Source organism: Equus przewalskii, chromosome 26 (genome assembly GCF_037783145.1).
Source record: "Equus przewalskii isolate Varuska chromosome 26, EquPr2, whole genome shotgun sequence".
NCBI classification, from domain to species: Eukaryota; Metazoa; Chordata; class Mammalia; order Perissodactyla; family Equidae; genus Equus; species Equus przewalskii.
This window is the reverse complement of record NC_091856.1, coordinates 33,705,490-33,723,244: the sequence shown is the minus strand read 5'-3', so window position 1 is coordinate 33,723,244 and position 17,755 is coordinate 33,705,490. Positions and strand designations below refer to the sequence as shown.

Here is a 17,755-nt window from a genome sequence, read left to right as displayed (position 1 = left end):
GGGTGGAGGGCCCTGGGTCGAGGAGACCAGGGGACCGTCGGGAGAAGCTGCTGCCTACTCCCTTTATTCCCTGATCTCCTATGCAGGTTACTTTTGCTGTCATCCTTGAAGACATACACTGCTGGCTGATGGAAGGCAGTGCAGGTTTCTCAAAGCCACAGAAATGAGGAAACCTCTCTCCTTGGCTGTGACCTGAAAAAACCTACATACGTTCTGTATGGAAACAGATCAAACAGTTTAATAGCAGGGGGTGGAAAAAAACAACCAACACGAAATACAAAACAAAACAAGCAAGCAAGCATCTCCAGAGTTTTGGTTTCTGCTGTTTCTTTCTGGTGTGTTTCAACGAGAACATCCACTTTAAGGGGCTGCTCCAGCGACTCTCAGCGAAGAGGAGCTGAGAGTGCAGTTGGTCACGGGAACCGAGAGACACACGGACACTCACTCAGCTTCTCCAGCCACCAAAGCCCTGGACAGACCTGGAAGGAAGCGCCGGGAGAGAGGCGGGTCAGCTCCTGCTCCGACCGAGGAAGGGCTTCGGGGCTCATGCAGCTGCCTGGGTTCCAAGTCCAGGACTGAATTCTTAGCGTCATGCAATTCTAGGCAGAAACTAGACTGAGGATGAAAACATCAGACTGGAGACGGGCCTGGAGCCCAGTGGCGAGCAGGAAGCTTCTGAGACACCAACAGGGCAATGAGGAGCAGCGCCTCTTGAGTCCTGTCCTCCAGCCTTTGCCCGTCGGATGGCACATTATTCTCTCTTACCACGGCCCTCAGAGGGCTAGGCCTGCCACCCCCTGCCATATTCCTGCTGAGACCAGCAAGTCACAAAACCCAAACCTGCCAGGGCACCCCCATGCTCCCAGGACAAGCTTTCAAAACAGGAAAAATGGATACAAAATGTACAAAGACAGGAAAAATAGTAGTCCATATTTTCACATATCATACACTCTCCCATCTGTATTTGATGACTCAAAATTGAAGACAGATACTTACGAGTTAGATGGTCCAAAGGAGAATCCTGAAAGAGATGAAAAGGGTCCAGTTATAACACACAGACAGTGGGAAGCCGAGGGTGGAGTCCAGGCCAAGCTCTTTCCCTCCTTTGCCTGCCTGCGGAAAGCTCTCCAGCCCCGCCTGCGGCCAGGCAGGGAGGTGGGCCGGCTTCTCGGTATTCTGGAATTCTTCCCTCTGCACCGCGCTGGGCGCAGGCAGAGGGTCTCGGGCACAGCCCCTCTCACGGAGCTGTACCCTGCCACACAGATCCATTTCATTAGGAAAACGTGCTTTTTCTACTTTTTCCATCCAGTTGCTTCCACTTCTTGAGGCCAGAGAAGCAAGATACATGCGTTCTAGGCCAGGCTCTGATACTCACCGTCTGGCTCTTTGGGCAAATTGGCCCCTTTGTGTTTCTGTGTCTTTATTTGTAATATAATAACTTGCCTAACTTCTGTGCCTCATAAGTGTGTTGCAAGGATGAAAACAGAACATATATATATTCCACTGTCTGAAGAGGCAGAGTGTTAACAAATGAACATTTTGTGAAGTCTTCACATCTTGTTTTGTTGAGCCTGCTGGTTTGGATTTTTAAACCAAGGTCTAGTAAGATGCTTATTATTTTGAGTTCTCAAATCGTGAGAGAAAATCAAGTCAGTCATTTCTTTATTTGGTAAGAAATGGCACAATGTTACAAGTCTAATTAAAATCTAAAAAGAACATTTTGTCTTTCAACCACTTTCAGCTTTTAAAATACTTAAACTGAATAACCAGGTGAAAAGCCCTCCTTTCTTTGGCATGGGTGTGAGGGGCATTTACTGAGGACAAGGCAGGAGAGAACCGAGAGGGGAGACTGGCTGGCTGCCTACCTCCTCCGCCTGATCCGAAGCCCGAGAATCCCCCGCTCGGGGTTCCAAACCCAGAAGTCTGCTGGGACAGTGATCCAAAAGTTGGAGCGTTTTGACTTGCAAGGGTGCCAAACGAGGTGGTGTTGCTGCTGCTCCCAAACCTGGGTTCCAGGGAGAAACGAGACCGGTTAGCGCGGATGTGCCGCCATGCTGCTGCCGAAAGCCTCAGTCCACCCTCATCAATCTGGGGATGCTCGACATCCATGAATCGAGGTGACGTGCCTGCTTTATCGGTTTAAAATAGCAGCCGCTCAGAAAGCACAGGCCAGAGCCCAGAGCAAACCTTCATCTCAGCTTTGGGAAGAAAAATAACAGGAATACAATATGAAAGCCAACTTGTCCAGTGTTTTAGTTTTCAACCACTGCCTGGAAATTCCAGGTCACTTGGAAATTAAGCAGCACTACGTTTTTTGCCTTTTCTGCCTCCAATAGTTCTTCAATTCTCGTCCATCATTTCAGCATTTCTTATTTGTCGACAATCCTCCCTCCCCCATTTTTTAATCTTCAGGTCCTCTCTGGATCTTGGTTCTACCTACCCGTCAAGATGAGGTAAGGTTTGCTCTGCATGCACAGCCAGCCAGGGGCCTGCTTTCACTGTACTCTGCCCCCAGAGTCCTGATCTCTTCCTACTCCTGCCTCAGGCCTCTCACAAACTGCAGTGGGAACTCCTCAGATGTCTGTGGGGTCAGAGACCAGGGACTTGAAAAAAGGTGAGGGGCTCTTCTGGAGATTTCATATGAGAGCTGGTACTCATTACCCTGTTCAACAAAATGGAACTACCCAGCCAGCCAGGATTTATGTGGGAGAGCCCCTCCAAGGCAGAATATGATACTCTTCTACCAGCAAAGAAAATAGCTGGTTTCAAATAAATAAATAAAACCTCAAGATTCCCAGTCAACCAAAACCCTTCTACCAACTCTGTAGTGCTTTGGGCCAGGTGGTCACTGGAGAGAACAGCGTCCACCAAAACCAGCCAAGAATACCGGTTCAAGTCAGTCCCAATTCTCCTTTAAAAGCTTTCCTTAAGTTTAATTCTTGGGGTTTCCTGGGGGAAACTTAAAAGAGCCATTAGTCTCTACATGAAATCTAAGAAGCAATACATCAACTTGCTCATTTTCTTTGAAATTTGCTAGTATTTCTGCACGAGCTCCTTTCATGGAGGGGAAAGGGTATGAATAAGAAGATATTTAAGTTTATTTTCAAGAGCAAGATGGTATCACTTCACCAAGACTCATCCCAGCTACCTTGACAATTCCCAAAAACAAAGCCTGCCTTCCCCAATCTTTAGCTTTCTGCCTCCCGAGCCAGTGCCGAGTGCCAGGGGTCTACCAGACGATAATTTCAGACACCAACACTGCCTTTGTCCAGACACTCTGTGCTCATCACCACATTATTTTACGGCCACTTTGTGGTGTGGTCAAGGTTATTTTCTCCTTGGAGTTTTTCTGGCAACCAGACTCAATTTCCGGGGCCATTAAAAGCAAATCCCTAACAGGGCAATCTCAAGTGACGATGTGCACAAGGCACTCAGAGCAGCTGTGAAAGCCGAGCAGTGATGGAGACTCTTGCAAGTGCAGGAGGTGGTTAGTGCCTAGGACAGAAGCTGAATAAAGCGGACTGAATACCCAATCTGGGGGTCTGGAGTGGAGCAGGGGACACAAGGAGTTGTCACTCAAGGACAATGGGTCTAGTGCACAACAATCCCAAGAGGAAAGAACCTGGTGAAAACTGTCCATTCAGAACTTCCTAACAGATGTTACCACACAAGGGACAAGCTTGGCTGTAAAGTAGCCATGGCAGGACTCTTTTCCTTCCTTTAACCAATCGCTCAGCTCCATCAGGAGAACGGGGGCTGCCAATCAGTACTCTACATATCAGGGCACAGCAACACAGCTCACGTCTCTTCATGCACTCCAAGGAGTCTGGCTTGGAAGAAATGGGCCCTCCCCTAGAGAGAACAGGAACCTGGAGTGACCTGTTTGCTGATCTCGAGGGAGGTGCCTTCAGGTGAGTCAAGAGCAGGGAACTTTCCCTTCACAACAAGAGTAGCAGGCTTCAGCACCTGTGGCTGGTGTGAGCTTGTGGGGTTCCTGAGGTCCCTCCCCGGGGAGCTTACCCGAATCCTCCTGCGCTGGCAGCCGCAGTGCCCTCTCCGAACACTTTGCCTCCCGTCGAGCCCAGAGGGCTTGTAAAGGCTGGGGCTGAACCGAATGCTGGCACCCCTCCAAACCCAGGGGATCCCCCAAAAGTAGGAGGGCTGCCAAACACTGGAGCAGCACCGAAGCCACCTGAGCAAAACAGAGGCAAACAAACAGAAATAGGGAGAAAGAAAGGAGACAGGAAGAGAAGACAATGAGCAGTGAGAAACCAAATCAAAAGAGGAAGGAAAAAAGAAAAATATGTTAGAAATTCAAATACAAAGAACTATAACAAAGGGCAACAACCCTTCCATCAGCACAATAATTATTAAAACCAAAGACCAAGTCGCCCCCCTCCATCTGTTTCCAGTAGAGGAGTCCGGGCTCCACTCGGGAGAGCTCCTTGGAATTTGAAGAACCCAGCAGCCCCCACGTTTGTCTGCGAGATGCCCAGTGCCTCCCAGAGGCACGCGGAACTCATCAGCTCTCAATCTCGTGAAATGAGACGGCCACCAAGAAGCAACGTGGTCGTTTCAGGTCCCTTCCCAGCCCCTCTGGCAGCTGTGAGACTCCTCATTGAAAAATGGTTCCCAAAAACTCCGATCCCTACTCAGCTGCCCAGATGACAGATCTGATTACTCATCACCACCAGGCAAGGCATCCAGCTTCATGGAAACCCACATGATCAAATTAGAGGCCCAAAGTCCCTCTCGGGGAGAACCTGTGACCTGGGTGACAGGAGGCACAGAGAGACGCCTGGCACTGGCACTCAGCCAGGGGCTTTTTATTTATTTAAAGCCTAATGGCTCTCACATCTCTCACAGGTCTCTCTCTCTTTGTACAGAAATTTTTTAAAAAAACGCTTTCTCTCCGCAGTCAGGAATTACTCCTCAATAAAGAAGCAGGCTGAATGTCTTCTCTGGAGGAAGGCTGCTGTGTAAGTGTGATAAAGCACCCACTCAGCTGTGAGGAGAGCCAGCGGAGTCTAGGAGCCCTCTGCAGGCCCCAGCACGGCTGCTCAGGCACACGGGCTGGCAGGGCTGCACGCGTGTGGGGGATGCACGGAAAAGGGTTACATGTGCCGGGGCAGCCTCCTCGGATTGGAGATGCCCCTCAGGCAGAAAAAGGGACCATCCTTCCCTGACTATCCCTTCTGCTCCTGAGGAGGGTTCCCAGCCCCCAAGATACTCCTTAAATCATCTAGGCCATCAGCAGAGACCCTCAGGGAGTGTCTGTTGAATGGAAGGGAATAAAATGGTACAAGAAATGTGCTCTAAAGGGGAGTATTTGTTAAAATGAGTATTGGCCTCCGAGCTACATGCTAAAGGGAATGATGGCGGCCTAGGGGCAAGCAAGGAGGCAATCAGCCTAAGGAGACAGGGATGTTATCCTCGCCCCTTTGAGAAAGTGAGTCCCGCTGTAGCAGGATCAATCAGGCCTCCTTATTACAGGCATAAGCCCACCATAAGCTTCTGCCACCTGAATCAGGAAAGATCAAATACTGGGTATGAAAAGCTGTCAGCTAAACTCGTTAGTTAACTGTTATTTTGTGATTCAATTATTTGCTTGTTTACCCTTAGTAGTGGTTGCACAAGTGAGAAGATACTTTTTGCTAAGGCTCACGTTTGGGTTAACATTCTGTATTTTAAAACCTTGAGTGAAATTCCAAGCCATGATAACGGAGACTGGTTACAAATATAACAGACTGGAAAAAAAAAAGCGCTAAAAAACCCTTGCAGCTGAATTATTCAAGACTGCTCACAGATCTAGTTACACTTTCTTCCTAGATACACGGGGCTTTATCTAGCACTCAATATTATTCAGACTTCTTGGTGGAAGGTGAGTGAAAAATGAGAAGTCACAACAATACAGAAGGTAAACTGGACAGAGGAGGGGAGCAGATTAAACACGCACACATACACTTACACACACACAATGCCACAAACAATACACCTGGGTCACAGCTAAATGAAATAGGAAGAGAATGGTCACTCTGGTCTTATTTTTGGAGATAGGCAACTTACTCCTGATGCTAGGAGGGGTTCGACTTTATCAGATGCCATCTTCTCATGATTTTCTTCTCCAGAAGAAACAGAAACTTACTAATAATGAATGATAATAAAATATCTCATTTACTGAGGGCCCTCTACATGCCAGGTGTGGTGCCAGGTGCCGCAGAGCAGTTTGCTTGAATCCCCCAATAAACCTGGGACCCCACTTCACAGGTGAGGAAACTGAGGCTTGGCGGATCCATTACTTGTCTGAGTTTAGCCAGCTGCTAAGTGGTTGAGCTGGGCCTGGAACAAAGTCTGAGCGACTCAAAAGAGCACCTGTCACCCAACCATCATGTGTCATGCTGCCTCCCTCCACTGCCACTAAGTCCAGCAATTCCACCAACGGGGCAGCGGGGTGAACACAATGGACTGGGGACAGCAGCAGGGTCATTTTTAGTCTGTCCCACCCCAAATCATCTGCAGCAGTATTATTTTCTAACGCAACTGTATTGAAGGGAGGATGGACACTTGAAGTTTTTCAGACTCATTCAAACCATCAATCTAAAATCCATCCCTCTTACAGCAAACAGTGCTACTCCTGACGCCACAGGCACTTGCACTGCCTCAGCAGGAAGGAAGCTCTCTGTGTAAAGCAGCTTTGCCTTGCGCTCCGCACTCGGGGCTCCTCCTTCTGCGGAAGGAGCTCTTCGAGAGCGGACACAAGCGCGGCAGCAGAGGAGAGCACGGGGAGAGCAGTCTTTCCTGCACCCTCACTTTCCCCTTTCTGGTTACTAGTTCATCCATCTCATGTATTTGACAGGCAGCTTTCTCTGTTAGAGTCATCAGTCTAGGTGGCTTCATGGGGCCAACAGGCAAATAGGAAAGATATTCTGAAAGGCGGGAGGATATATTTTCTCTAAGACAAAAATGAGAGCGTTGGATTCTCACATCAACTGGAGCCTGATCCCAGGAGAAGGAATAACACATAAGAAAACACACGAGTCAAAGAAGACATCATCAGGTTCCTTAAAAAATATATTGTCTTGGGACCAGCCCAGTGGCGCAGTGGTTAAGTTCACACGTTCCGCTTCTTGGAGGCCCAGGGTTCGCCAGTTCGGATCCCGGGTGCGGACATGGCACCACTTGGCAAAAAGCCATGCTGTGGTAGGCGTCCCACGTATAAAAGAGGAAGATGGGCACGGATGTTAGCTCAGGGCCAGTCTTCCTTAGCAAAAAGAGGAGGATTGGCAGTAGTTAGCTCAGGGCTAATCTTCCTCAAAAAAAAAAAAAGTCTTGATGATTAATGAACTAAAATTTCTTAGTAACATTTAACCAGGATCAAGAACCCTGTAGCCTTTTCCTTTTTAAATCAGTCACTGCAAGGAAGGGTGGAGCCAAAATAAAGCTGCAACGCTCATCTAGTCCATTTTAACTTCCAGGAAAAGAGTATCCAGAACTATCCGAAGACTAACCCAGCCGAGTCACAGGTCTGAGGGAAGGTGCACAGTGCTTTTGGAAACCACTGCAATTTAGGCTCCGAAAGGCAGAATTCTAGGTACTAACATGGGGCGGTCCCAAATCAGAGCCACGCCTGATCTGGTCCTCAGGTGGGCTCCTTCCGCTGGAAGCTGCCTAACTGCCAAGTCTGCCCTGACTCCACAGCAGGGAGAAGCATCCTGCCTGCTTACTCGTGGGACTTTGCTTCAAAAATCTGCTTGCTCAGCAAACACCCTCCTCCCTGCCCCCTGGCTTAAAAAAAAACTTTTCACACAATTTTCCACACAACAGGGGTAGCAGTGCAGACTCTCCGCACATCTCAGAGACAGAAATAGCACAGAGAGGCAGTTGACAGAAATGAAGTATGTTTTTCTACCTAAGCATATATTGTTCTTTAAAATTTTTAATTATAAATGTAATAGACAATTATAAAAAGTCACACAGGGGCCAGCCCCGTGGCCGAGTGGTTAAGTTTGTGCGTTCCGCTTTGGAGGCCCAGGGTTTCACTGGTTTGGATCCTGGGCGGGGACATAGCACTGCTCACCAAGGCGTGCTGAGGCAGTGCCCCACATACCACAACTAGAAGGACCCACAACTAAAAAAATATACAACTATGTACTTGGGGGAATTTGGGGAGAGAAAGCAATTAAAAAAAAAAGAAGATTGGCAACAGTTGTTAGCTCAGGTGCCAATCTTTAAAAAGAAAAAAAAAGTCACACAGCTTATAGATGTATACTTTAAAAGTAATGCTGGGATAAAAAATAGTGCTGGTAAGCTCTTTATTCTTGATTATATGGGTATATTCCAACTGTGAAAATTAACTGAGCAGTATACTTATGATATGTGGATACTGCATATGTACACGTAATATATTTATGTATGCTATACTCAAAATGTGATTTGTGAAAAAGGGCAAAATGATATAGACATAAAAAATTAAACAGATAATCTGTCTGCCTATGACAGTAATGGGTACCCAAGCAAGTCTGTGACTCAGGATGCTTTCTTGTTTACATTTCAGTTATCACTTTCTTTTGTATTCCCCTACTTTGGTTGTTCTGCAACTGATAAATATTTACAATGTTTTCTTCTCTAGGAAGACTCTAAGTTCTCTTAAAGGCTGCACTGCATGCATTCTGTGCTTTCCAACACGTCTCAGGAGATCTAGAACAGTGTTAGGGACACAGCAGATGCTCAGTGAATATACAAATAAATTGGGGGAAAAAGCACTTCACCCATACGCCATCCTACTCCCTTGGGAACCACCCTAGAGAGATCTCCTCTCAGATCTATGCAGATGTAAATACACGTATAAAAAGAACCACAGCTTGTAAGGATAGTGGTACCTGTTTTATTCTGAGTGGAAAACCCAAAGCCTTGGGATGCCACACTTCCTCCTCCAGAGCTGAAAGTGCCAGCAGGTTTCTGCTCTCCAAATGATGAGCTGGCAAATCCACCAAAGGTCTTGGCCCCACTGTTTCCGAATAGGTTAGAGGTATCTGAAGAGATGAAAAACAGGTGTGAGGGAGACCAGAGGGAGAAAGTGTCCTTATTTACCTCTTAGAACAGAGAAGGATGAAACCTCAGCGGGCTGTTTCAGGAGAAGGGAGTGACAAAGAAATCTAGGATCCAAGGGAAGAGAGCTGTAGAGAAATGGATACCTTCTCTGATGTGCATGCATCTTGATGACAAGCTCTTAATCATTTTGGTACCCAGGCTCAGGATTTCCTGGGACGATCCTACAGGCACAAAATCAAGAGGCAGCAACAGGCGCCAATGACAAGGCTCCTTTGCAGAAACTCATCTGTGCTCCCCCAGCAGACCTATCCACCGACAGAGGACTGATACGGCAGCTTCACAGGAGACAATTTTCTCCTGAAGACTAAGGCTTGTTTTCATCAATCTCCTCACATGCAGGTGCAGACCAACTTCAAATTTTGTCAAACCAGAGAAAATAAAGTTAGAGTAAATCCAAACTAAGCATAATGGCTTCCAGCATTCTGCTGTTATAGTCCAGTTGGGCATGCTTGCTGTTGCCTGGTCTGCTCAGAGAATGGCAGATGACACGAGAAAACCCATGCTGCTCCTACCTCTGATCTGATGGGAGCTAGGGATGTTCTCAAGAACATAAAGAGGCCAGCAAGATTTCCAGTCTTACTTCCTCTTTCTAAGAGGTGCAATTAAGCCCTTGACCTTCTAGATACTTATCTAACGGGTCACTCCCTCAACTACGCACTGAATCGGCTCCAGGAATTAAAGGAAACAAGGGAACTTCTACAAACCAAGACGGGTGAGAAGTTTTTTGTTTGTTACAAGAAATGCAAATCTGACAGGCAATATATAAATAGCCAAAGTCACATACACAGAGGCAATCCCTCGGATAACACCGATAGTATACTATGTATCAGCAATTTTTCTTTTACATTTTTTTTGGAGGGGGGGACCACTCACATTTCCCTACCACATACGGATGGGTATTTCAGTAAAATGAGTTTGCACCCACAATAAGGCAGGGAAAAGCTATCCTGAAATGGGGTCGATGCCCAAAGACACAGGCATTAATAGGAGGCTGAAATGATATGCTCTGGGTGGGTAATGGAGAGTTGACTCTGTGTCACCAAGTGAGAAGTACAGACATCGGTACAAGGCCGTACAAGCTAATCAGGTGCTCGTGTGAAGGTGACAGAAAGGAGAGCAGTGGAAAGGGGATGACTATCTCTCTCCAAGTGGAGCTGTTTCAAGAGGTGGTCCACCCCTAACCTGTCAATCCCAAAGTCTTTCATCTCCCTCTGCACCAATCCCACCCCAGCGTGAGACGCAACTGCTGCTATTTCTCACTGGAACGCTCTTGGTCTACAGTCTAGAAAGTAAGGAGCCTCATCTCAGGGGCACAATCACCTCGACTGTCTAGGCACAGGGCCTCGGACTACCATATGGTCACCTGCTCTGGAAAACTACTGCTGACAGTCTGAGAGCTTGGCTATGAGTGTGTCAGGCACTGACAGTGGGAGCGATTTAGAAGTTCCTTTCCATTATCCTCACGGACAGTACCATAGGATTATTTATCCCCTGCTGGAATCTACAAAATGTCCTCTTGAACAGTCTGATCTTTCCCTTCAAGAGCCAGCTGGAGGTTACATCTGGCTCCTCCAATAGCAGTGCATTTGCCACTGGAGACGAAAACAGGCTCCTTGGAATTTCAAGAACAGAGGACTGCAATTTTCGGACTTTGTTGGTGCTAACAATGCAAAATTCCAAATAGCACTCAAACCCAAGCACAAGATTAGGGATCAGATCTCCTCCTGGAGAAATTCAAAGTACCGAGGGGAAATGATTCTACTGGGACAATATTGGGAGACTTAAATTCCTGAGACGTCAGAGAACATTTAGAAGTCTTTGGGCTTCTTTATCCATTATCTTTAAGAATCTTCTGTCTTTAAGACGTTCATAGCATTATTATAGTGGAACAAGCATGAGTTTTACAGTCAGACCTGACTTAGAATACCTAATAACTATCAAGTTGGGCAAGAACTTCCTATGTTCCTACTTTCTCATCCTGAAATGGGGACAGCAGTTGTGACCACGTAAGGCTGCTGTGAAGATCAAATGAGATAACGTATATGGAGCACCCAGTCAGGCACAGGGCAGACCCTCAGGAAATATAACTGCCCCTCTCTGTCTTTAACTCTTCCTCCTGCCATACCCCAATCAGGTTCAATGTAACAAAACACAGAGTAGGTCAGCTGTAGAAATGAAATCCTTTTCACTCTGCAAAGATCACAAGAATTAAACCATTCAAGTTGTAAGAGCTGTCATTTGCAGTCTCAAAAGGAAGGCTGCATGTTGAAATATTTTAGGATTTATTTAAGCTGCTCTGAAACAAAGTGGCATGAAATGATGTCTGTTCTTTCCATTTCCATGGTCAACAGTGTGTTTCTCTGTTCTCTCCTAATGGTTCCAAAATAAGTCTCTAGCTCTTGAAAATATGGTAAATAAGAGAATATCTTTGTTGTTGGAGAATATTTCATTGTAGAAGATTCTTTTTCACTTGGGAACAAACCAGTGAGAATACTTTTCTCTGCAGAGCCACCAGATGACTTCCACTTTGGGGGGTGACAAGTACGGGGAAACTGGCATCCGCTTGGGGCTCCCATGCTGCTGGCACAACAAGGATCTTCGCTGATCTTTTATTCGGCAAAAATACTAGCGAAACCTAAGATCAAGGTCTGACTCAATTTAAATTAAATTATACTTGATATAAATTTGATATAAATAATATCACCAAGACCAGGTCCCATGTCATTCTGCAGGTCTAAAGTCACTAAACAAGAATTGAATATGCACTGAGAAGGGGGTTCTCAAGAAGCTCTCATCCAGGACACTTTCCAAGACATTTTCTTAAAGAACAGTTGCAGGCCCTTTGATCAAGTGGCTTTTTCATCCTCACACGAGTAAGTCTTTCAGACCTCTGAACAGAAAGAATGTGCTGAGAATGGTTCTAACCAGTGGCCTCAGAACAAGACTCAGGAGGCAGTAGGTCCTTGCAGGTAACAAGTCACAGGGGTGCTGAATTTTAAATGAGCCCAGGGGTTAAAAGTGTATCTTTGGTAGAGTCTCTGGGGAAGCCAGAGAGAAGAAGTCTTTACAAAGTGTGAGCTTGTGGACAGAGCGCAAGCCAACTCCAAGCAACAGTGCTCCTAGCTTGTCCGTCTCGGTCACTGCACAGTTCCAACTACTTCTCAGGGCTAAAGAGGGCAGCTTCCGGACCAGGCAGTCTGGGGCCTAAATGTCACAAAGGGAACTGCTGGTTGCTCAATATCTGCTCAGATACCTATCTGCAAGGGAGCGTGTTCAATGCCGCGTGGAACGAGCACAAGGGCAGTCAAACAAGGCACACCTGGGAGTTCCATTACGTGAGGCTAGAAGATCTCAGGAGGCAACACGGTGGCTCAGAGCCCAGGAAACATTCTCAGATCAAACTCTGGTGACGCCAGTCAACGGCTGCTACTTCCCTAAGTCCACATCCCTTCTCTGAACCTATTTCCTCATTGGTAAAACGGGGACGGCCACATCTAAAATCACCGTTGTAAGAAGTAATTGGACCACACACATGGGGCACCTGGCACACAAGAGGTGATCAATAAAGGCTGGGTCGCTTCTGCCTGATGTCCTGTGAAGGAATGGAATACAAGGGCTGCAGGATTCCAGAGAAGAGAGAGCACTGAGGGCCTGTGTGACCCTTCGTTCGCCCTTACAGGAAGGCTCAGTTCAGATGGGTGGAGTGGAGGGAGCTTGGGACCCTGGCACAGAAGCAGGGAGAAGTGAGAGGTGTGTGCTTGGTGTGAAGGACAGCAAGCAGACATACTGGCCAAAATAGAGGGAATGTGTTGGGGGTGTTGAGTCAAAGTCAAAAAAGGACGCTGGGGCCAGCTCACAGAGGGCCCTGAATTTCAGCCTAAGGAGTTGGTTTTGACTTTATCGTATAGTTACTAGGAAGCTGCCAAAGGGTTTTGCATAGGGACCGTGGCAAAATCAAAGTGGAGTCTTAGACACTGAATTTTATGGATTTTCAGCCCACAGTAGAGGAGACTGGAGGCAGGGAGGGGAGTTTGGAGACCACTGTGATAACCCAGGTGACGATGGGGAACACACCCCACAGTGACAGAGAAAAGAGAAGAAAGAGAGAAACGAACTGTTTGCGAGGCAGGAAGAGAACCAGGAGAGCTGACCCATACAATCCGGGAGAGAAGTGGCGCTGGCAAGTATCAAATGTTGCAGAGGCACCCACGGAGAAAGAGGCTGTCCCTGGTGGTTTGCAGAAAGCATTCTCAGTCCTGTGGCAAGGACAATGCCCTCCCCAGATGACTTCTGGCTCCTTCTCCATTGTTCCTTTCTCCTATCCGGCACTTAATCCCTGGGGATACAGAGAATCCTGTCTCTTTCACTATCAAATCATAATTTAGTTTTCAAAAACAAAATAATGTTAAGCCTTTCCTGTACCCTTTCAAATTCACTTAAACATCCCTTCAGCATAAAAGTAAACTGCTAGTTTCCAATAGCCAGCCTTTAGGAGATGAAGACCAGAAGGCGTCTGGTATCAAGATAGACACGTGTTTATTTTAAACCAGAAGTAAAGAATTAGAAACAATAGTGTGCCAGTGAACAAGAGGCTGGGGGGCGGGAGGGAGGGTTCTGATTTGTAGCACTGTCCAATCTCCATGGTGTGAATCAATACTTCCTGATGTCACTGACCGTGGAGCTGGGGAGAGATGTGCACAGCTAGCTCTTGTGAGCCAGTGCAAGCCAGCTCCAGCCCACCACTGAGAGAAGGCAATTCTTTGACAGGTGAGAGCCATGACACTAGAGAGGAAATTAGGCAGGAAAAAAGGAATTTTTACAAGGGTACACACCTAAGTTTTAACAATAGGCTAGTAACACAATCTTGCAGATGATAAGTTACCTATGGGATAAACCCATATTTCTAACTAGCAAGCGCCAGATGCTGTGTTTGGCACATTATGTATGATCTAGCTGAGTTCTAGATCTGCCACTTTCTGGTTTTGTGAATGAAACAAAACAAAAAAACAATCACCTAACCATCTTGGGCTTGTTTCCTTATTGGAAAATGGAGAGTGCTACACAAGGATCATGTTTTGAAAGTACGTGCTGTGCAGCCCTGCGGTTCTGTGTTGAGAGCTGGGGAAAAGATGGGGAAACCACCCAGGTGTAACTCTGGTTCCTGACCCTTGCTTCCAAGTGACCTATTTTTATCTGTTTTACATATCAAGATTCTGTTTGAGAGTTCATCTGCAGAAACAGTTTTTGAAAACTGCTAGACTCGATTTCTAAGATCCTTTCAGTCTAGGATCCTAAATTGCTCCTGGCACATTGAAAGCTAAAGAACACAAATGTCTGATTATAAAATTTCACAAGTTAAGAGGTATGTGTCTATTGACTATAATCTTTCCTTATATTTTACTAGAGGGACAGTGACATCAAAATACCTGCTGTGTGAACCCAGAAGGCAGGCTCAGCCCAGAGAGCTTTGCTTTTAACCCCATGGGCCTTAATATTAAGGAGATATCCGTCCTGTCCATAGAACGTTAGCTCTTGATTCATTGAGATCTTGTTAGGCACAATGGATGGGCAAAGCTGCATGGACAGCGTATCAAATGAGAAGCTAAGACGAAGATGACAAACAGCTTCCCAACTTTCCATCTCAGCCTCCATCAGCAGCAGGATATTTTTTAAAAAGATTTAAACAAACAATTTTCTTTCAAACCATGAATAACAGATCACACAAAGAATTTTAAAAATTAGCTGGAGAAGAAACTGCCTGCAGAAAGATACAGCTTCATTTGAAAATAAGACAAAAATGTAAAAGATGAGAAATAATGAAGGCTTCAACTTTTGGGTGACATTTCTCTATAGTAGCTGAATTTTAAAGCAAATTCAAAGAGAGTACTACACAAACGAAAGTCCAGATGCTCCTTCTCCAAGCACAGCTAGCTTGTTCTGCTGCTCTCATTTCTGCTTGTCTGCTTGCATTCATTTCAAGTCATTTCAATGCTAAGAAACAGAGCAATTTGGGCCTTGGGAGAGAAGGGAGCAGTTCATACTCAGATTCTCTCCCTGCAGCTCTGATGTCTTTTCATGATTATATAGGACATCTCATTAAAAACCCAAAAATAAAAAACAAAACCAAAACAGATCACACTGCTTTGGGGAAGATGTTTTAAGTGGGCCTTCCAGACCTTTTCTTTCCTTTCTTCATTTTTCACTGAAGCTTTGATAACACCAACAAGATGACAATTGCATCAGGGGACTGAGGGACTGGGAAAACTCTTTCTCAACTTACTTGAGGTGGCTGTAGGTCCAAAGCCTCCGCTGGCCGAGCTGAATGGGTTTTTGTTGGCCGCATCCTGGCTGGGTTTCCCTCCAAGGCCACTGAAGAAACCTCCCCCTCTTCCAGTGTTTCCAGGCCCAAACACGCTACCACTGGAAGGGGACGACTGCTAAAAACAAAAGGGGCAGGAAGTGAGATAGGATGAGAGGTCATCGGAAAAAGGCAGGCCACATCCGCGGAAAGGAGGCACTCACAGCTGGTACAAATGGGAAAACCAAGGGAACTCTGATTAGTTCTGGTACGAATGCTCTGATAACCACGAAAGAAGCTGGACTCTGGACAGGGACTTCCTACGAATCAGAAGTTCTCAAGCTATCCACGTTCACAGTTCTCTGAAAAGATGATTTATAGTAGGTGGGAATTTTAAAAAGTTTATCTGCCTTGCTGCCTGCAGTCTCTGCTTGACCCAATGCCAGGGACCGGAAAACCACCTCCTGAAGAGTTCTCCCTAACGCAAAACTTTAAAAACATTTCTGGGCTATTATGAGTGCCACTTATTTTGATTCCCCTAGTTGTGGCTGAACTCAGCAGCAACTGATGCTAAGTGATTTACATTGTCTTTTCTCCCAATATGTGAACTTTTATTTCATAATAACTTTCCCAGTACTGCAGAAATAAGCTTAAATTAGCTCCATTGTTGAAATGATGACCACAGCTGAATTCTGTCCAACTTTGCAAACTTACGCCCAGAGGATGCTGCTAAGTTAGGGAGCATGCTGACTCAAAGCTGCATCAGACGCCACACATTTTATTTCTGTTTGGAAACTAGTGCTTTCAGGAAGACCAGTGCTACATTTGGGGGATCATTAACTTTAGTTAAGGGCGTTAGCTCCTTGGCTGATAATGTAGAGTAAGATGGGCTTTTAGAAACGGGCCACTGTGCACTGGAACCTTACAGAAGCTCCCTTCCAAGGGAGGCGGAGTGGTGTCGGAGTCCCTCTTGTGTAAATGGGGGTAATAAACCACCCATCTCAAAATGATGAGTGAATTAAATGACCTAAGAAACACGGCACACTTCAGAATAGTTCATGAAATATAATTACATGCTCAAAAAATGGCTGCTTTCATGATTTTAACGACGATAACAGACCAATGATTGAGCACTTTCTATGTGCTAGGCACTTTACAAGTAATTATTTAATCCCCACAAAAGTCAAACCTCTAGTGGGCCCCCTGTGAAACATCCCGCAGCGTGTCCCTCCTCTGCAGGTGCACAGCTGCCACCTGGCCTGAGCCACGGAACCTGCCTCTTTGCCTGACTGTAGACAACTTAGCTGATGCTCTGCGTCCACGGCAACCTATGTTCACACGACAGCTAGAATAACACTTTAAAAGGGCAGTCAGGTCATTGCACTCCTGTTCAAGAATTCTAAAAGCCCTGACAGGACGTGGTCCGTCCACCTCTGGACAGCACCTTTGCTCATCCCTCTCCCCTCACTGGGTACGGTCACACCAGTCTTTACGCCTTGAATACAACAAGGGACAAAAAACCAAATTTGTACCTGAGGGGGATGGACTTAATGTACTTGCTTATCTCTTTCACTTTTTCTCTTTGTTTCTGAAACTTCTTTAAAAACAACAGTAACAGTTTACTACAACCATTTAATGATGAGTAACAGCTTTTTAAAACTTGGAATCCAATCCAAGCATAAAAGCATAGGTTCTGATAACTAGTAAACTTGACTTTGAAAGAAGACATGACAAGTAATGCACGCAGGTAGAAAAGACGAAATTTTTTAGCTGACTTCCCTGCATCAGGCTGAAACACAGGAAATTGCCAATATATGGATATTTTTACCAACAAAACCCCAGCAAGTTCAGATGGTTCAACTTAATTTTAAAAACATGATTTGAAAAATAATGGATATCTGTAGAAATTGTAGAAAGGAAGCGGCTAACACTTCACTGCAGTGAATGTGAACTGGCAGTTACTGAGAATGGTTTATAACCATTCCTCATAAATGGTTAGAGAAAGTCCCATTCATTTTAATTGCGATAATTAACAATAGTTTTAAAAACTTTATATTATGCAAAATCTCTAAAGTGTAAAAAAATAAACAGAAGAGCATAATGAAGCCCCCACACGTATCCATTTCCCAGCTGCAACGATTAACTCACAGCCAGTTGAGTTTCATCTATGCCCCTATTTACTTCCTCCATCCTTTACTAGTATGAAGCAAATCCCAGACGTCTGACCATTTCATCCACTGATTTTCCAGTATAAATCTCTCAAACGTAAACCATAATACCATCACCATGTCTAGAAAATTAACAATGATTCCTTAATATCATTAAAGCGTGAGTTAGTGTTCAAGA

General features: G+C 45.7%; 1 protein-coding gene across 8 annotated transcripts in view; it reads right to left on the bottom strand.

The window, feature by feature from the left end:
- Positions 1-214: 214 nt before the first annotated feature.
- The window catches only part of NUP214 (nucleoporin 214), a 97,278-nt gene continuing 79,737 nt past the window's right edge, over positions 215-17,755 (bottom strand). For 4 of the 8 annotated variants that reach the window (XM_008535421.2, XM_070595249.1, XM_008535420.2 and 1 more), the window contains exons 31-36: positions 15,392-15,548; positions 8,880-9,032; positions 4,021-4,192; positions 1,866-2,005; positions 997-1,021; positions 215-479 (exon numbers count right to left, since the gene is read on the bottom strand). In XM_008535421.2, coding sequence (XP_008533643.2) covers positions 446-479; positions 997-1,021; positions 1,866-2,005; positions 4,021-4,192; positions 8,880-9,032; positions 15,392-15,548 — 681 coding nt within the window. In that variant the 3' untranslated portion in view covers positions 215-445. The remainder of the gene's footprint in view (positions 480-996; positions 1,022-1,865; positions 2,006-4,020; positions 4,193-8,879; positions 9,033-15,391; positions 15,549-17,755) is intronic. The other 4 variants (XM_070595248.1, XM_070595251.1, XM_008535422.2 and 1 more) reach the window with 1 other exon arrangement.